Source organism: Pezoporus occidentalis, unplaced genomic scaffold, assembly GCF_034315485.1.
Source record: "Pezoporus occidentalis ecotype Australia unplaced genomic scaffold, CSIRO_AGI_Poc_V1 ctg211, whole genome shotgun sequence".
NCBI classification, from domain to species: Eukaryota; Metazoa; Chordata; class Aves; order Psittaciformes; family Psittacidae; genus Pezoporus; species Pezoporus occidentalis.
This window is the reverse complement of record NW_026913976.1, coordinates 1563178-1584126: the sequence shown is the minus strand read 5'-3', so window position 1 is coordinate 1584126 and position 20949 is coordinate 1563178. Positions and strand designations below refer to the sequence as shown.

Below are 20949 nucleotides of genomic sequence, written 5' to 3'. Positions count from 1 at the left end.
ACAAACAGACTTGAGCTGCCTTTCACTCCCTTTGCAAGATACCAGTATTTTATTCTCCAAAATACAGGTATTAATTTTTCAAAATACTGCATTTTTAGACCAATTGTGGTGATTTCATCATGGAATTATAGGAGGGTCCAAAATTATATTTTGCACAGTGAGTTTAGAATAAGCATCTCTTCATTGCAGTATTTTAAAGAAGTGATAGGCAGACTTCTACATGCAATTCAGCAGTTCATAATGATGCTGTATTGGATTTAGAGTATTTGGCCAAGAAATAAGTTTATGAATAAACCAGTGGAGTAACTTTATAGCTGGCTGCTTTGAAGTTGGGGCTCACTCATTTAATTTCATATGAATTTTTAATACCAAATCAAACCTGTTTATTATATTAAAATTCCAGTTGGTGTGAATGCTTAGACCTCTGCAGTTTTTCAGTGACGTGAGGGATTTTGATATGTTAAACTGTTTAGTTTCTCAACTTCCATTTGCATGGTGCTCTATTCCTTTTATTAATTAAATGATCATTTAATACAATTATAATATCTGAAGTTGGGATTGGAAGCAGTTCTTTTTCATCTCTTTCTCATCATCAGCACAGTTGAAGTTCTTAGAAGAAACAAGATCTGAATACCCTAAACTGTCCAAATTAGTGTGCTTTTTTCTTGGTGACAGATAGCCCCCTGGAAGGTATCGGTTAAAGAAGGTAACCAGAGAAAGGTTCCTAATGAAATCTTGGCTTTGGTGGAAAAAACATCTGACTAGTTTTAATAAAAACTTGATTACACTGTATTCATGAGGATTTCTGCAAGTCTGCCCTGATGACATATAAACTTTAAAGTAGGCATAGTCAATAAAAAGGCCACCTAATATGGTTTCATATTTTGAGAGGTTTCCCTGTAATTACACCAGCTAGTTGATCTGGTTTCTAACCATTTTGGAATTTGCATGCGCAGGTGATCCTGTGACAGATGGGGCTGATGCGAGAGATCCCCATTCCTGCCCTCCTTATTTAGTGACCTTCCACAGGTGATGAGACTTCAGCCCTTCTCCCAGCAGCTGCTTTCTAAATTTGGTCTGACAAATGGTATCATAGAGGTGGCAGGTGAGGTTGGAAGATCTGATCAGAACAAACTGATTCAACAGCCACCAAAGATACAAAAGAGTGTACGGAAATAAGATCAAGTGCTGTCTCTTTATCATTGTATCAGCTTGCTTTGTGCGGTCCCTTGTGAAAGTCTTCACTGATGGCTTTCAGCTATGTATCATTATAATAGCTACAATAAGCATTATGTAATAGGAAAAATATGCCACATTGAGCAATGAAACTGGTGTTAGTCAGTCCTGTGGCCTGTATCAAAATGCTCTCACCAGGATTCCGTGTAACAACACTTCCTCAGATGTAATGAACTACGGCATATCATCAACTCAAAGTTCATACATCTGTCTTAATGTTTTTTGCATGTCCCTGTTACAAGTAATGGCTGTGACTACTTGAGGAGAAAAATAATCCATTTTTTTCCTCTAGAAACAGTTTTTCAGACATTCTTCAAGCATATCGTCTGCCATTGCTGTGTTTGCATGGCTAGATAGGCAAATCTTTTGTGCGTTTGTGTCTCTCGGGCAGTAAGGAAAGGGGAGAAAAACAATTAAAAAGGAAAACACAGTAATGATAAAACTACAAGAATTAACTAGAACAACTGGTAAGCAGTAGCACTTAATTGTGCTCTTTGTTGTTTGGTCTCTTTATGATAGTTCAGTGGATTGCAAGTTGTCTCCTATTAATGGTGTTGTTTTATAAGAAGGAATTTGCAGAGTAGGTGCGTCTGAGGTGCTTCCACTAGGATGGCAAATACTTATTTCAGAAGGATTTCAGATGTTAGGAGCTTTGAAACAGGTTTTCTCCCTTTACTGTAGAGTGATACATCAGTAAGTATTTGAGCTGGAAATCAGACCTGCTGCCTTGATATGTCAGACCTTCAGTCTAGGAGAACTTGTAGATGCAGGTGCTTACCTGAACCAGGGCTCTTGTGCTCAACTTCTCTCATAAAATAATTCTTAAGTATTTGAATTCCCCTGAAGTTAGAACATTGTATTATTTAAGGTGCTAAATGAAAAAATGTCTTTTAGCGGGTATTTTTATTTGGATGGGGCTTTGCTGTGTTTGCTTACCAAAGTTAAAGCATAGAGGTTATTTTCTGTGTGGGATTGAAATACTGCGTGCTTTCTACAGGTTACAGATTTTCACTTGTCATTTTGAAGACTGTTAATCCAAGTGTAAGTAGGTGGGATATATATATATATATAGGCTTAGTCATATATCTTCAATACGACTTTTAGTCATATATCTTCAGTTTTAAAAGTATATTAAAAACCCTAATATATTCTTAAAATGTTGAGTTATTAGAGGCACATGCCTAAACATAGCAGTTTTCACCAGTGTGACACTGAGTACTAAATGATTAGTTTTTCACAACAGCACAGTGAATTCTAGCACACAGGCATTGTAAAAGGGAAGATGACCAGTGACAGTGGAATGGACAGACGGACTTTCAAATGCTTGCAGTGAGGGCTGGAAAGAAGCAGAATTGTTGTTGATTACTTAAAAGTAACAAGTCTAACCACTAAGTGATCATTTTTGGTCATGATTGCATTATCTGAGTTTTAGATAACTATCTGCTAGAGTAAATTGGCTCCATAAAATCAGTTCTGAAGGATGGTGAAAGGCATTGGATAATACTGTAGCCACAAGCAGGGTCCATCTGACATTCAGGACATGGAGAAAAATTGAAAGTTGTACCTGTACCTGTGCATGGTGTTTGCATACAGTGTGGGAATGAGTTGCTTCAGCTGCCTGAGAGGCTTAGCCTCTGCTGTGTGTGCTCGGGTCATCACCTTCTTCGAAGCATTAGAGGGCACCCATCACCCTGTCCAGGATTTGTTCTGCTCCTGCCAGGCAAAGCAGTGGGAAGGGCAGCTCACAGGGCATGCATGCATGCATGCACAACAGTGACTGCTCTAAAATATTTGTCTGCTTCAGCCTGTGCATTGGTAAGCAGGACATAACAGAGGCCCACCTTGTTTACTCAGTCCAGGTGTTTCAAGATATAAATATTTTCATTCTTTTTTTTTGATATTTGTCAACTGTATTTTAAGTTCAGCGGGAAATTTATACTGTAATGTTTAGCAGCAGTCATATGTTAAGAGGATGGTGCCTTGAGAAACAGTTCTAGCTTGTTTAAGCAGTGTGTCTAGGTTTTACTGCCATGCTCAACACCATGCTAAGCAAGTGCTTACTGAGCCCTGTGAGGGGCTTGCAGAGGCAAGGGCTGGGTAGGCACTCAGCTTTACTAAGGTTGGTATTTAGAGGCCTTTTGCTCTGCACCTCAGAAGAGATTTACCTGATACAGCAGTTTTGCCTCTTACCTTGGGTCTGAGGTGGAATTCCTCAACTGCCTTTAGAGTTTCTGGCAAAGTGACTGACCTTAATGAAAACTGCATCAGGTTTTGTAGTGTGGGATGACACAGTATTAATGCATTGACCTGAAACTTCAGATCCTAAGGTGGAATAAGGTGGTGGCTGTATAAGAAGCAAGTTTATCCACTAGTGTTGGGTTTTTTTTATGTCTGGCGCATGCTGAGGGGCAGACAAGGTGATCTGGGTACTGTTTTTCTAAGCACAGTTCACATTTGAACAGGCCTTGTCTCAGAGGGCTTGTCAACAGTGTCAACGCAGGGAAAAGTGTGGGGAATAAAAAAGTAAAATCAGCTGTGCTACACATGTGAAATCAGATTAGCATTATGATTTTTGTTGTGTTAGTGGGGAAATAACATGCATGAAGGAAGGACTGTTTTAGTGAAGAGGAGGAAAACTAGAGAGAACAAAGGCACAGCAGAAAAAGGGAGAGCATATGGTTAATGGAGCAAAGATTAAGATTCTGAAAACATACGCAAAGGTAAGAGGAGTGAGAGAAATATAATGTTTAAGACAGGAATAAGGTAAACCTAATGCTTGTGCTATAGTTTCACATTTTGGAGAGTACATCCTGAATACATGCAGGACACCTGCAGTCCTATAGTAGCTTTCTTAGAAATGTTATGTTGCAAAGGAATGCTAAATTGTCCAAGGACAAGCAGAACCTGCTGAAAGTAGTTGTGCGTATTTGATGAAAGCTTGAGCTTTGGCATCTAAGTCTCTGCATGAGTCTGGAAGGAGGTTTCCTTTTCCTTCTCAATCTCAAATGCTTCGCAGTCAGAATTCCTAGTACTGCCATCACACCATCACATGAAAGCTGCAGACACCTATATTGGCTGCAAGAGGGACAGGACCTTTCTGTAGACACCAGTCTCACTGAAGCTAGGAGCCATCTATTGTCTTGTGGTCTTTCCTAGGTTTACCCCCCTCACCTTGGCTTTGAAGTCCAGCCCTTCACATCTTACTAACACTTCTGTGTTAACTTAATGGTCCCAAACTCCCCATGTCCCTAGACATGTCTCCAAATAAGCCCTAGTCCAAGCTTTGCATCCCTTCCCACCATATTCAACCCTGAGATATGTCCTCTATCTTAGGGGCTCTAGACCTTTTCGTATCTGCTGGTTGAAGGATTCACTTCAGTAAAGAGTAAAAACCTGAAGGACAGAGAAGCTGCACTTGATGTAGACTTCTGACCAAAGCCAGTTGACTCTTTCTGTGTGTTCCTGGCTCTGTTACCTCCTATATAGGATGCTCAGTAATCCTCTGTTGTACATGAGCAGCTTTGAAGGTATGCCCATAAGTATTTATAAGTATTTGCAAGGAATATAATACTTAAGTGGTAATAAAATCTGATAGCCAGCAATATTTGTGATGGCAAGTGAAGCTCAGGAAGAAATTTAAGGCTATAAGCTATCCTTTTTGTCCTGATCCCCCCTCCCATTTTGGTACCCAGGATTTAGAAAATGAGCCAAATTAGTGTCTTGGTCTGCTTTTTTTGTGCAAGGTCTGCTTCTTTAGTTAGTATACTAGTAAGAGTGTCTGCACAGCCTGTGTCTTACTGTTCCATAGCTATATGTCATTTGGATAATACCACCATAACAGGCCATTTCATTCTCCCAGTGTCTGACTTTGCCAGTCTGTTGCACAAAATGGTGTCTTTCACCCTTCATCCAAGATGGAGACATGTGTGCTGCAGTACTACAGTAAATAATAGACCATTGTTGGTTTTCTTAACCCTTGTCTAGCTGTATTTTAAAACTAACAATTTATCTAGTAACTTCATCAGGAGGCTGGGATGTTTCTAGGCAGTACAAGCATAGATATCACATCGCAGAGTTGGTTGGGAGAGCGTGACTAATTGGAATCTCCACCATGACTGTGGTTTTAACTCCCAGATTTCCAGTGTGAAACTTGTGAACTTATTCTAGAAGCTGCCATCACCTTCCAGGCTCTGTCCTTCCCCTTGGTGTGCTGGGACCTGTCTTCCTGAGGGCTCTACACTTTACGTCCTGTCCTACCCTCAGCCTTGTGCCTGCTTCAGCTCAGTTGCTGCTGCCCCACAGAGGCAGGCACAGCAGGGAGCTGTGATGCAGGTCTGTAACTGGGGATAGCTACTAAATCTTTGCAAGGGAGCAAAGCATGCACATTTAAAATGTAAAAGTGGGTACTATAACAGAATGCATTTTTACTTTTGCCTTTATCAATGTATCAATGTGTTGTTGTTCTACCACCACCCCCCCACCCCCCCCCCGTAGATTTAATAATGTTTTCTTTATGGTTTTGTTGTTGATTTGCTTTGGTTTGGTTTTTTTTTACCTACTCTGTCCATTCAGTACTCCGGCATTCTGTGAATATTTAAAATAAGAATACTCAGCCTGCAAAGCTGAACATGTACACAGATTAGCAGTGTAGAGTTGAGTTCTTTGAGCTGGATGTGTGCATTGGGTTTACAGTGTCCAGGCTTCTGTGTGGGGATTCTGTCTTCCTCCATGCACATTCTGTCCAGCAGAATGTTGTCAGTCTGATACTGATTAGGGCTTTTAGATGCAACAGGCATAGAGCTAATAAGAAAATGATGAGTTGGTGTGCATCTGTGTGCTATGCAATCCCTTAATGAAATGTCTGACTGCCAAATATGTTAACGGATCAGGGGTATTTTCCCGGAGGGGTAGTGATGGAACCCGGTGGGTTTGCAACTGAAGAGGGGGAACTTAGAGCCAGCTGTGCCAGCATATGAAGTTTACCTGTCTATTCATCTCTCTACCATGAGTTAGTTATGCTAAGGTGGTACTCAGCAAGAGCAGCTAGCAGTGAGACCAGGAGGATCTCAGGATGGTTAATGACAGGATAAAGAAGAAGAAATGTGATTTTTCAGTTTGTGCTGCCTGTTCCACTTACACTTTCTGTGCAGTGAATAATCCCATAGTCATAGTTAACTGTCAGTAACTTACCATATTTGGATTCCCAAAACAAAATGCAATGTTTAGTTCACCTTTGAATGGCAAGCAGTTCCTTATGGAGCTTAATTGTTTTGTTTACATGAAGCTAGTTACTTACCATGTGGTAAGAACAGTAGGCTGACTGGCTTGTTTAACAGAATGAGATAAACATGGAAAACAGGGAGGCTGTATTTCTTAAACAGACCACAGGTCAGATGCAGCCTCCTTGGCTGGTAGTAGTCTAGAAAACCTCCTGCATGACATACCCTTTGTCACAGCTGTGTGACGTTGCTGTATGTCCTCACTTTCTGATCTTCAGCTAAAAACAAGTGATATTCCTTAGGTCTTTCTATTCTGTGTGGACTAAGCACCTTTCTGATAGTTGTCTGACTCAGGGACCGGACCTGGCAGAGTGCATGCAGTAAACATGAGGCCATCACATAAGGCTTTGGCCTCACATTCCCCCAAAGCTTAACCTGGATCGCACCCATTTTGCAACAGAGGCAGCTGCTTTTCTTCTATTCAGTAAGGAGACAGGGCAGGTAGTTGGGGCAGCACGAGCCTTGATTTCTGAGCACTCACACGTGTTGTGTGGCATAGAGAACATAAAGAGGTTGTTCCCATTAAGCTAGATCTCTGCCGGCCAGTCATGCTTGCTACCGACAGACCTTTTTAACAACTGTGCTTCGACCGTAGCACAACACTGTTCTTGTCACAGAGTAGTCCTCCAACCACAGACACTACCAGCACAAGAGGAGTGCATGACCCAACACGTGCTTCCCTGCCCAGAATTTGAGATGTTCTTTGGCAAGGCTGCCTGGCTAACAGAAAGAAAAGAAATTTTTTGCTCAGGACTGGAGCTCACACCCCACTGGAGTCCTGTGTGTCTTGGAAAGCAAGGGCTGATGCCAGTTTTCCCCACATAGCGAGCTTTTCTGAGCTCTGAGCAGAGGGGACATACCAGAGATTTTCACCTGTTTGCTTCTTTATTTCACTGGTGGCTTTTTCCCTCAAAACATGTGAACTAAAAGTCAGAAAGCTTGCTAAGGACTTACAGCTTATTCTTCAGGTAGTTTCTGTTGATGGAAGGGAATTCTGTTACACCTACACATACCAAAGGACTAAGGTAGATGTTCTTCATTAATTTGCCTGAAGTTAAGTAAGTTGCAATCTTGTTAGTAGGAGACAGACATACCAGCTGAGTGAGCCTTCCTGCCAGCCCTGCTAACTGGAGAGCAAGTTGCTAACATGTCTTATTTTGTGAATCTCTGCAAGTGGGAAAGAGAGGCCATTGAAAATATGCACAGAAAGTATAAGTGCTGAAGAGCACCTGTAAGCCTTGAATCTTCATCATCTCACTTTTCCATGATTGAATTGCCATCTGTCACAGTTGTGTGCTCAGATCTTTGGTGTTTACAGTTGTCATCTCCACGTGAAGAGATGTGACTGGAGGCTGATACCTGTTAGGGCAGTATACCTCCACAGCTGTTACTCTTCCCTCTGCAGGCTATCTCTTGCTTGCAGAGATAATGCCAGGCAGAAATATTTCCTCTTTGTGTATGTTTGTGGCGCAGAAGAACCACATCGGGAAATAACCAGACTACAATGAGAGTGATGAGAGTTGTCATTACCTTCCCAAGCATTCAGACTATCAAAATAGATTTTTAAAGTCTATTGAAGATTTAAGCAGTAAGAGCCACTTTGCCTCCACCACCACTTGAACATAGCATCAGCTGCTTCTATAGCTGGAGACCTTCTGAATAAAGACTATCACTTGTTTTGAGTTTAGAAGAGTTTACAAGTACATTACAAATGGAAGGGTTATAGCATGTCTGCTCTTGCCTTGTCAGTCTTCTGCTTGTGTAACACAGAGCCCAGTAGTCGTCACAAAAAAGAAAGCCTTCAGAAATGTGTCTTTGAGGAGGTAAAACTACCACAAGGATCAATGGTATTCCTCACAAGAATTCAGTATCTGAGTTGAGGGTTCCCAGAGGCTGACCTGGAAAGCTAAGTATGACCCTCAGAGGGATTTTCACATTGCAGTTGTTCTTCACTGTCATGCATATTGATTTTTGTTGTGCAGCCCCTAGCCTGATGTTCCACCCATTAAGTTGCTCTCTACAGACAGAACTCTGGGAATACCTGAGTTTGTCATCAAAGAAAATCTTTATTTTGGAAGACAGGCTGAAAAAGATGATCTATTTTGACAAGTATTACCACACCTCTACAAACATAGAGTCTCCTCATCTGTATGATCTCATGCATATATTCTTCTAAGTTCTTGCTTTCCTTTGAGACAGCAATTGCAGCAAAACAGTAATATAAGCAATATATAAAAAATTTTTGGGCAAGATCCAGTACAAGCATATCATGGTGAAATCATTCTTAATATTATTTAACAGCTACCTGGTGTCTGCTCCAGAGAAATTGGTCACAACTATGTCTTCCTTTAGACATTTAAGCAAATGGAACATGTGAGTTTGGATGTAGTGTGAATGTAGGGCAAGGTGGACATGGATCATAATTTGTCTTTCACTAAGAATTGTCAAGCATATTCCTCCTCCATTTCTTGGCGGTGGATTGTTGATACAGTTATAGCATCATAGCCCCTTCAGCACTCCTTACCAAGTAACCTTGTCTGGAAACTCTCACCTTTCTCATTGGGAGGAGAGGGAATGAAAGTTGGAAATCTCTGGCTTAAGGAAAAGTACCTTCTATAGAAGTTAAGTGAAGATCAACTAACCTGTGGAAGCATCACAGGCTGGAAACCTGAATGTTCTGGCAGATTCTGTCATTTTAGGAACAGAGCAGGCAGCAGTCCTGCAATGTCATCATGGTCTTTCTCACGTAGTAGGAAGTGGCATCACTGCCCTGGATACAAGCATCCTATGAGAGAGAGGGAAGTGAACAAAGTAGTCTGTGACCAACCCCACAGAAGTAAATGCTTGGACACAGCTGATACTGTTGAGTCTTGGGAGTGCAAGGTAGCAATGCAAGTCCTTTGGGAAGAGTATCTGTGTTTGTAGTGAAAGAGGTAATACCTACCCATTTATAAGTCTTAAAAAGCATTTCCAGCCATGTGCATGGTGTAGCACGTACCTTGAGGTGGCTTACAGCAGACAGCACTTATGGTAAATGCTGTATTGGAACTAGTATCACCCATGTCTCTGCTGCTGAAAGCAGGAAAAAAACCTACCTTCACACTCCTTAACGAAGAGCAAGTGCCCATGCAGTTTTAGCTCCTTACTTGTTAATTGTGGGCCATGGTAACTGTGCTGTGTGTCTGTTCTTGCTTGCATCCCTGGGAGACAATGAGATTGTGCAGTGGATATATTGACAGCAGGGTTGGGTACCCCCCCCCCCCCCCGATTCCTTTGCCTTTGTTATGTTCTCCATGCAGCCCACTTTAATCATCTCTTTCTGTACTGGTGAGTCATACAACTTCTTCCAAGAGATTTTTGGTTTTTTGCTGGACACATCCATGAGCCCCAGGGAGTTCTACCTTGTAGTTCTGGGGCAGTTTTGGTATCTCAAATTATGAGTCTGCATCTACCCCTATATATCATCTTGCTTCTGTCACTAATATCCAGGCAACCAAGAGACTGGCCTCTCACCTGTCAGCTCTTGAGAATTACTCAACAGTTGCACAAAGCCTTCTTTCTTCTCCTGCAGTGAAGATAGCACCAAGGTATGGGTGTGTAATGGGCCAGGCTTTTCACTTTTGCCAAGGGCTACAATGTGGTGACATGAAGATAGGGAGAGATCTTCATGGAGGCCTCAGAGTCCTTAGCTCCTTCAGGCCTTTTAGGGTTCTCATTGTCCCACAGGGACTTTCTTCCCCAGCTTGCCTGACCCTTTACTGCCTGGCCAGGTAGATGTTACCAGGTCTGCAGAGCCAGTAAATACAGTAGCCCTAAAAGACAGTGTAAAGAAATGAAGCTAAGACATTATGTCTGATTTTTTTTCTTCTCCTTTGTCAGAGGCTGTTACGAATTTAACAGTTTTTTGATAACTAGAAAGCTATCCTTCTAATCCTGTTTGACTTTGCTGGGTCTTTTAAAGAGAGGTGGCAGAATTACCACCTTTGGTTTGGTTTGGGGATTGTAATTTCAACAGTTGTGATTACAGTAAGGTAGGATCATCACCATTAGTTCACAGCTCGATATCCTTTTATCCTGGAAATTGAGCTGTACCAAATGAAATGTTTGCATCTGCTTTCTTTCCAAGATGTGCAGCTGGGTTTTAAAGCTAAATGTTTGCCACTGGGGCAGACAATGTGCTAGGCTTAAGTTCACTTAGCAAAACTTTTTTTGTTGGAGTAGCTCTTATAACTTGTTAATTTGCAAGAAATTATTAAGCTTTCACTTCCTCCACTCCCATTTCCTGTTTGGAGGTTGAAAGGAAGCTGATTAGCCAGCAACCCAGATTGAATTTAATCCTGTGGATTTGTGTAGTGCTTGCCTGTGCAGATACCGCCTCTCTCAAGAGCGGGCTGCTAAGTCTCACATTTCTTGATGGGAGCTGTAAACAATTTGCTCTTCTTTCCGTGAATTGGCCTGCCTTTTGAGAACAGAGGTAATGTCTGGCTTTCCAGCACGTGAGAGAGGTAGCTAAAACAGTGCAGCAAGAGAAGGGAGGTGTGAGGAGGGGTTTGCCGTCTTGCTTGCCCAGGAGATGGCGCTGTGCAATAGTGGGAATTTTTACCTGTAGCTTTTGTTTTGTGACTGGATTGTGTTTGTTTGAGGCACGACAGATGAGTGAGGTTTTTAATCAGTAAGAGTAGAGCTGTTTGTACTTTTAGGATGCCTCAGCACTCTCTTTTGTGTAAAATGCTGTATATGCTGTAGGCAGCTTGGGTTTAAGTCTGCTTTGCACCCCTGTTTTGAGGATTTTGTGCATAGTCAAGTGTAGGCAGCATCCGAACTGGGTTAGTGGGTGAAATTAATCTGGCCATGAATGGAGTGGTGATGCCTTTGGAGCACCCTTACTTTCAAGGCTTTTCTGTAAGTCCTTTGTGTTCCCCTTGGTAATTCCTAGACCTGACAAAGGAGCCAAACCAAAGAGGTATATGCATGTAGTATGCTCTAGAAAATTAGAAGCTTGTGTGGAGCCTCAGTAGGATCCCTCTTTCTGCCTTGCATGTAGTGTGCTATGTTCTTGTTAGCATACCAGTTGGTTTGGTGTAGTACTTGTATATATATATAAAACAGAGGGGTTTTTAAGGAATCTCTGACCCCATCTGCAAATATCTGACCTGACTTGTGCTGCCAAATGCAGGCCAATGCAGCTGACATCATCTAGAAAATCTTGTGGTCTTCTTTTTGTTTCATGCTGATGAGTTCAGACCATTTCCATTCCTCCCTCCAATAACAGTCTGAGATTAGGAGCACATACAGATCTGTGGGGAATTCTGATCTCAGAATTAACTTTACAAAATCTTAGGCAAGCTGATTACCCTCTTATTTTAATTCTCAAAATTCTCAAAAAGGTGATGAGGTGTAGTATTTTCTTAACACAGAGGTATTACAAATGCGTTCATAATATATTTTAAAGCTAGAAATGCTGTGTGAATGTTAAATAGCTCTGTTGCTATGAATCGCAATTTAAGTGGCCTATACATCTATTACAAAGGCTTTTAGCAAACATACGCCCTTTGAAATAGCCTGACCCTTTCCACTTTTTCAGAGACATTAATAGTTTCCTGGCTCAGTGTTTTAGGAAATGTCGTCATAGTCTGGAGGAACCAATAAAAACATAAGTCACCTATTTTGTCTGATCAGCCAGGATATTTGAGGCTGGAAGCTGTGGAGGGTAGGAGGGGACAGCTTCATTTATGTGGGTGGAAGACATAAAAGTTTTAATACCATTTTAGTATAACTTTGCATATTAAGACTCTAGACCTATGTGAGAAATAGTATTTTTTGAGTTCACAGACAGGGGCTCTAGATAGTTTTAGCAACTAGTTAACTAGATTTCCCCCTTCCTAAGCCATTTATTGCTTCAATGCCTGATGAAAAGGATGTTGTCTTTGAAGAAGAGTATTTTGTTGGTTTCAGACTTACATTGTCATCTAATAGAAGCAAGAGGGCTCTTAAGAAAATACAGTGCCTAAAACAAATGAGGTAAATGATTATGAAAATATGATTGGTGTGACAATAGCTTATTAGGTATGGTCAATGCAGAGCATTTCCCACTAGTAGAAAATGCAGTCATTTAAATAAAAGAACTACTGGATGACATGGTGAAAAGCAAACCGTGAATATCTGTAACAGGCATCCAGTGACAGACACTCCGTTGTCCATTATAAATGCCAGCACTTACATTTGTCCTAAGCCCGCCATCTTTCCATAGTTTTGATTCTCGCCATCTGAGGCAAAGCCTCCAGCAAGTGTGTTAGTAAGTCCTGGCTGTGATATCTTGGATCTGTGGAGAGCAGACATGCATAGCAGCTTTTCCCCTACTGTGCTATCTCCTCCTGCAAGCTTCAAATAGTGCCTCAGAGGTGGGAGATGTATGTTGTTGCTAACTTATGCTTGGTTGCATGGAGCTGGAATAGACTGCCAGACCCCATTTATCCTCTACCTCTTCCCAGAGCATCCCTCAAAGAGAACCAAAGTTTTTGCCCATTTTGGGAGGTCATGCACTGTATTTTTTTCTCTGTATTTCATCAGAGTTGGAGACCAGTCTAATGTTTGTCAGCAGTCTAGGGAAGCTGAAGGATAACACTTACTTCATCCTACACAGCTATCTTTCTGGAAATGAACTGTGGCACCAAAAGAGACAGCCACCTCTGCAAGCTGTGCCATAATGCATTATGCATACTCTTCCCCTACTTACCTGCCCCTCAAACTAGAAAAATTAAACAGCTTTATTTCAGCTTCTGCTGTAGACTCAAATGGAGCTAACAGGCAGCTGTTGTTCTCTAAGAATTCAAACTGTGTTTAGCCTACTGTTTGTGTACTACAGGACACCATTAAAGAAGTCCTTGAGGATTTCAGAAAGATGCAAAAGGAGGGCATGGATACCAAGTTTCCTTAATTGCAGTCCAGTCTAAAGGGGAAGTTGCTACTGATTTACTGTTTTTACATTTCTTGAACCCAAAAAGATGTTACCACAAGAATTATGCAGCAGGCCAACACTCCACAAATGAACTTCAATATTAACTTGTGCCAGATATCTTTCCGTTGTATTTTTTGGAGGCTTTTCTCTCCACCTCTCAATTTAATGTGCCAAATGCTGGTTCTTGGTCTTTTTCCCACCCAAGCTGAGTGTGTATGAGTCAGTCCTATGGCAGAGATGTTGGGCCCTGTTGCTTTGCACTTGTGACCATCACAGGAGATGTTGCCTTGAGATAAGCAACAGTGGCTTTGCCTTTGTACTTGTCAGGATGTCTTATTATTTTCTTCATTATGTGTACGTTTTGTCAGGTCAGGCCTAGATTTGTCACTGTATTGTGCTGTGAGATACTCTTTCTAAACTCCCTCTTAAACTGGAGCTGGATCATGTGTGGAGTTGTCCCTGAGTACCAGCACTGGTGACACCAGGGTTATTGCTAAGTCCCAGAGCACAGTGTGCAGTCTCCAAAGCCTTTAAGTGTCTTAAGAACTGCCAAGTTGAGTTGCTTTCTCAAAGTTAATAGATCAGAGTCCTGAAGAAGTATGTGCATCAAGCAGGATGCATAGGTGAAGGGGCGAGTACAACATTGCTCTTGTTGTTGCTCGTCACCACAACAAATTCAAGAAAGAGTGCCCATGTCAGGTGCTCCTACCAACTACTGTGGGGCTTCTGGATAGGCAAGGCTCCCCTTCCAACTGCTGTCTGCTCTATTCTGATTTCATCCCTGTCAAGGGGGTTTAGGCCTCAGGGAAGAAATCTGTTAATCTTTTTTTCTCTCGTGCCTGCTGCTAGGATTTTCGGGGATTAGGGAAGGAGTAGCTCTTCTCAGTTGTGTGCTTAGTTCAGTCATTTGCAAATGAGAGCTTTCTGATTTTTCCTGACATGCAGTTAAACTGTCACGAGCTCTGCATGAACCTGTACTTTAAAAATAAATATCCCACTTGCATTCAGCAGCAAAAGTGTGACCTCAACAAGAACCAGATTTAAAAGCAGCACTATGATTTTAATCCTCAGCTTGCCCTCTGCTCCCCTCAGGGTTTTGATGGTAGCTGGAATTTCTTCATTGACTGCAGGGTTTTCAAAGACAAAAACTGGTGAAACTCCCCTCAACAAGAAACAGTCCAATCCCACCCAAAGAGATTTAGTGAAATTGAAGCTGTAGAGAAAGTGAAGGCAATTTCTTACATTGTATTCATACTCTTTTGTGTCCTAACATACAACTTGGCTGTAGCAGTTGTGTGAAAATACATAAACTCTTCTGTTAGGCTGAATACCCTGGGGTTTCAGAGTTTACAGCAGATAAAAGGAAAAGGCCTTGTCTTCAGACATGTCTGTGCAGGGCCTAGAACACTTCTGACTCTACGTAAGACATAAGGCCAAAGCCTCTTTGCCAGCTAGTGAAATGAAAATGCTGTTATTTCACAGCTATGTCACTGGAGAATTATATTTCATTAGAGTTGATATTAAAAACCTTGATGTCAGTTGTGAAATGTGTCTGACTTGAAATTTGCAAAACACATAGGAAATTTTTTCATAATGTGTTGTCACTTTAGAAGTCTGACAGTCCTTTAGGTTCACTCATAAAATTTTTAGCTCTCAGAAGAGGAAAACCCCAAGACTTTTCCCCCTGAACTTTAAAAGCTCTGCTTCTACTAGCAAATGCCATTTTTATGAAGTATGTGCAGGTAACATTCTGAATGCTTCAAACAGCAGCAGTTGTTAGACTTTCGTACTGCAGAACTGTGTCGAGTAGTAATGAGCAATAAGGTATCTTAGACATTTAACTGGCAGCTTTTTAAAAGTCAGTGGTCAGAGTGGAAAATGGCAGTACAAAACTATTACTGGTTATCCAATGCAAAAAATCCCTGTTGTTTTGCCACTTTTTCTTTCCCATTTGGTGGTTTACAAGCTTGCATTACTAGGAAAGACTATGTGCAAAGCAGTTGCATTGAGTGGGTTCCAATGGGTTGCTGAGCTGCAGAACCATTTCCTCGTTAATCTTGTTTTCACAAAATCCTGAAGTACTTGTAAATCAGACTGTTACCTCTCTTAGTCACTGTAAAGACAATGAGGGCTATATGCATTAGCGCTTATTGTTGCTTGCTAGACAATATTTAAATGTTCAATGTGCTATGTAGGTAAGCTTATTTCTATTATGGTTAGATTTATTGTAGGGGGTGGTAAACAATACTTTATTCTAGGCAGGTTTTTCTGGTTTGGGTTTTTGCTCAGTTGTGGAGAATTTGTTAAATATAAATACGTTGTCATTGCCTAATAGAAAAAGATATTAAGGTTAAATATCGAATCCAGTCTGTAGCCTGGAGATATACTAATGACTAGATGTGTGTCCCTTTCTGCTTGGGTACCTCCAACTCTGCAGTAACCTAAGCTTCACACTGTGCTCCCCATTGAAACCTCTGCTTCAATGGGGAGCAATACGCAGAGTCTGCTACATCCAGTCAGGAGCAATGTTGGTGCTGTATCACCAAACAAGCCTTAGATTGGCAGAGTTACCCTGTTTTGTCCCTCCTTTCCCCTCCATGTGCTGATTATAATCTTGCTGTGCACTGGTTTCTCACCAGATTTTTAGGAGCTTGATATCTTCAGGATTTCTCTCTCTCTTTTGAAATTGAGCAGCAATGGTAAGGGACAATGTCTGATAGACAGTTGTAAAACATATTATGAGAGATTTCCTTTAGGAAGGAGTATCGAATCAATCTTGTAAAATCATTTTTACAGGTCTAACCAGTTGTGGATAGCATTTCTTGCAAATTCACTGCGGTTAATGGCGTTAGAGTGTGATGAACCTTAGTAATGTGAAGGCTCTTCAGTAGGGCTGAAATGCTAGCTAATCCCTGATCGGGCACATTCAGCTGTTTCATTTTGAAATTGTCAGCTGATTTGTGTGAACAGATCATTTTCTTTTTGGTGAGGGACAGGAGTGGGATGCTTGTGTAAGGGGTGGATCAGCCTGTGGGATTAGGGTCTGGGTTAAGGGAGTTTGTATTTATCAGTAGGTTCCAAGGCAGGTGGAAACACGGTGGTTTGGATTAGCAGAAGTCCGTGCAGTGTGCATCTGTTCAGCCTGGTGTCTTCATGTGCTCAGGGAGTATCAAATTAGATTATTTTTTTTTCCCCTCTTTTTTTTTTTTTTTTTTTTGTTAATAGTAAAGGCATTGGAACACTGTCTGGAAACAGAAAACATTCCCAGCTTTTATGGATACTTAGCCACTGTCTCTTGCTTGTTCCCTTAATAACCAATGTTCTTAATGGGACAAAGTTGCTACTATTTCAGGTCAGTGTGTATGTTTTCTCTTACTGTTGCCATGGCACTGGTAAGACAGATACGTTCTGTAGCTGTGTTTATCCTTTCATACTATGTGAATTTTCAGCACTGTATTTGCCGTATAACAATGCTCACAGTATTTTTCCATACCTACCACTGCTGGAGTAACTGGACTTGATTATTTCTCATTTGTCATATAGCAGTCTGTTTTAGATGTCCACTTTTATGTCTATTAGAGTTTGCACCTAGGGCCTTTGTATTCTGGGTATTTTATAGCTTAATGGATACTTAAGGTTAGAGACATTACGTCATGGTTGCAATCTTACATAAACATAAACCATAGCGCCTAATGTATCAGGTTTTTACACAGCTCAGTAAAATTGGCTGAGCTACAGCTTATCTTCTGAGGAGGTGTCTAATATTGATTTAAAGGTTTCAGGTGATGGAGAATCTAACAAAGATTAACTACAGAAGTTACAGTTAATAAGATGTTATTGAGCTCTGTCACTGTTAAAAAATGTAGCTTTACTTAAAGTGCAGCAAAACAGCAGCAGCAACCATAGCCAAAATTAACCATATGTCTTCCCCCCCCCCCCTTTATTTTTTCTCTTCTTCCCCTATAGTGAGGTTTTTCATCACGCTGATTGAAATCAAATATCTCAGTACTTCAGCTTTTACTTTTTGCCATGACAGAAATAACCTTAGGAAAGTCTGAAAGGTTTCCTAAATAAATTTCTCAATTTGGAGCATACTGGAATATCTAGAAATGAGTCAAGTGTAAAGCAGCCCCGAACACGCTGACACCAGTGCCGTGCCACAGCTGTATCCTGCTGTGGGTTCCTGTTACTTTAATGATGCCTGTGGTTGGTTCATTGAGAATCACAGAGTTATACTGGCTGACATTAGCCTCTTTACCACAGAAGAAACAGTAGTAAGGTGTCTGGAAGTGTCATAAGGTTGTCTTACTGTTTGTTACCCCTACATGCAGGATTCAAGTGAAATATACTATTGAAAGAAAGCAATAATTTTATAGCAGGTTTTAAGGTAGGATTTTTATCTTGCTGTTTTATGCTAAACCAGACCAAATAAAGCAAACCTGGTTTGCCTTTGCATCTCTTTGTTTCGATTTTTTGAGTATTTTTGTTTTTAAAGTAACATCCTTAAGAGTTGCTGGTGGCTTTCATTAAAGTCACTGGGAGCACTGAAAATATAGATCAGCTTTGGAGGAAAAGGTGAAAAGGGAAGAAGCTCATGGTTGTCAAAACAGCCATGGCTGATGCTAAGTTAGCAGAAGGTTGTAGACCAGTTTATTAGCAGTGGATATAAGAAAACCTCAGAAGCATTATCTTTTGCCACAGAACGCTGGTTTTGAGAATAACAAATTCAGTTGCCCCTTTCAGTTACATCAGTGACAGACCCAGAGGTTGACTGGGTGTGGCACCAATCAACTGTCCTTTTCACAGGGTCTCTAAATTTTAATCAGGAAAAGGGGACACAGAAGCACCACCTCTCTTGTTTCATTTAAATTTGCTCCTTGTTGGAGTGTTTAGGGGCCTCTGATTTAACAATAGTTAAAAACTGAATTGCTGCTTTCAGCTATTTTCTTAACCTTGCTAACTTGAAGTCATCCTTCAGTAGTCATACAGGCAGAGAAGTCTGCGATAACCACTTTACACTTTGCCAACCAATGCTATTTAAAGAAGAGGGAGCTAGTATTCTCTGTCATGCCTGTTCACATTGGTATGCCCTCATGGGTTGTTATCTTTTAAGATATTGTGAGATGAACAGAAGAGACTGTTTTTCCCTGGATATGTATGCAACAGTTAAGTTTCTAAACAAGCTTGTGACATCGGTTTTCTGAGCATCAATATGATCAGCTATCATTCAAGTTAGTAGAAACTTCACTGAGAATAAACTGAAGTCACAGCAGAGGCAGGTGGTTTGGTGTTCATTCCTTGAATGAGCCATTTCTCATGGCAGATGAGACTACCATTGTTTTGTTCTTGATTTACATGTAGTTTATAAGCCAGTTCTTGGACTCAGTAAGAATGTGTGGCCTTGGACCACTTTAAGTCTTCTAGGATTTGGGGTTTATTGCTGTAAAAGGCTTTCATATCAGCCTTTCTTCAACTGTTTTTCTGCATTTATTTAATGCTTATTATTTTGAGATTAAGATGCATCACTGCCATTTCCTGAAAAATTATGAATTGGGCTTTCAAGTAATCAGTATGTTGTTTTTGTTGAGAGGGATCCTTAATTGCCTCTGTTTTCTTATTTTATATGTCTTCTTTAAGTGGTACATAATTATAATTAAGTGGTATAGAAAACCAGTAACTCAGTTAACTTCTTCAAGAGTTATGCTATGAACAGACTCTGCAGGCAAAGCAGTGAAGTTATGCGCTGCCAATTAGGAGGTTAAATAAGTTTCCAGTGTAAGAAACAAGATGGAAAGGAAGTGAATTATCTGAAGACTCTTGGGGCTGCTTGTTTCCAGGAGCTGCAAGTCAGCAAGGTAGCCCACCTTCATAGGGATAAGCCAGGTATCATGCATTATAATGTTGCTGCTGCTTGTTTGCTTACTAAGGACTCTCAGCGCCCTCATATTCCCACATATTGATTTCTGAACTGTACTTTAAGCAAAAAAATGTCACTTAATCCAAATGGTACAGGCGGCATTTAGGACTGTGATGTAACTTTTTAGCAGAACCTATAGTCAGTGGCGGAAGCCAGAAGAACAGCAGACTGAAAGATATTTTGGCTTTGTAAAGAAATACTGATGTCAGCTCAGCAGAGCTCCCAGGTTCACATTTGGCAAAAGACAGATTACATAAGCAGCAGTGATTTTCCCCACACTTGGAAAGAGTTGGTTGAAATGCCCCACAGGCACACTGGGCTGCTGCGTGCAGTGCTCAGTCAAGGCAAAGGTAACTTCTGGCAGAAGTGTGGTCAGCCAGCCCTGCTCTGCATGCCCATGTTGACCAGGGAGGCCTGTCTGCTGCGCTGGCCACCACTCCTCCTCTTCTTCCAAAATGATGTGCTGGACCAGCTGAAAGGATCCCATGTGTCAAAGCCACCTCCTGAGCTCTGGGGTGGGCCAGGCTGAAAGTACCCATGGTCAGGGTGAATGTTAAATGAGATTTTTGGAGTTCCTTGCCTGGTAATAAACCAAAAAGTTTAAAAAGATCACAGACAAATGCTTAGTGCATCCCCTTCTAAAAAGAGGAGTACTGGAATTTGGAAAATTCACCTTTGCATTTGGCTGGAATTTATTTTCATGCTTTCTGCAAAGATTGTTTTGTCTGATCCCAGTGCCTCTGTTTGTGTTTCTAATACAAATGCCTTACATTCTTTCTCTAAATTATACCAAATGCTCAACAGGAAGAGCAGATGTTCACCAATTAGGAAAAAAAAAATGCAAAGGAAAAGAAAGCAGAGGACAGAGCAGGGCATTATAGTTACCAGGTCACTCTTGTAAGGGAAGATCTGCTAGGTTACATTAGTAGACAAAGGCACATGGTCCCAGCTAGTACCCTGCCCTGGGCTCATCACAGGGGCCATCAGCCCATCAAAGGCCCACCTCCACAAGGCCAGAAGACCAAACAGGCACAATAGCAGGCAAAAACCTGAACTAAGGGCTGGGAGGAAGGGACACCCAGTCTGGGCCCTTCCCAGGACTGTCCCAGGAGAGCCTCAGCCCCAGGGTCCAGACCTGAAACCCATCAAGATGAGTCAATGCCAGAGCACCTTTTAGACCAAGGAGAGGTTGTGTATAACACACATGATGGGAACCAGGGGAAGAGCATTTTGGGATTGCCCAGGACTTGTTACTGGGTGTTTAAGGAAAGAACCGAAGGCAGTGACAGGCATTCAGGCGATTTGGGGAGGAGCAAGTGTGGAGAAAATAGAGGGCTAAGGACTGGAGGCCAGAGACCCATACATACATCCCTGATGCAGCACCCAGAGCAAGTGCAGGCGTGCACCTTGCTGTGGAAGCAGTAACAAAGATTAGGCCAGTGAGTAGGTGAAGTGGTCTAGGAGCCAGGTACATACATGTACGTGGAGCAGGGGAGCCCCAAGCAGCTGTGGATGTGTGTGCAGCAATCTGTGCCTACAGTTGGAGTGGGGCAGTGCCA

The 20949-nt window shown here is 41.5% G+C and overlaps 2 protein-coding genes across 8 annotated transcripts in view; one reads left to right on the top strand and one right to left on the bottom strand.

Annotated features, from left to right (window-relative positions):
* Positions 1-20949, top strand: part of CMSS1 (cms1 ribosomal small subunit homolog) — a 254951-nt gene that overhangs the window by 154167 nt on the left and 79835 nt on the right. The gene's annotated exons all lie outside the window — the stretch shown is intronic.
* Positions 1-20949, bottom strand: part of FILIP1L (filamin A interacting protein 1 like) — a 219524-nt gene that overhangs the window by 158433 nt on the left and 40142 nt on the right. For all 5 annotated transcript variants that reach the window (XM_062619555.1, XM_062619556.1, XM_062619558.1 and 2 more), the window contains one exon: positions 9158-9300. Coding sequence is in view for 1 of the 5 variants with exons in the window: in XM_062619559.1 (XP_062475543.1) it covers positions 9158-9169 (12 nt within the window). In the remaining 4 variants the exon portion in view is untranslated. The remainder of the gene's footprint in view (positions 1-9157; positions 9301-20949) is intronic.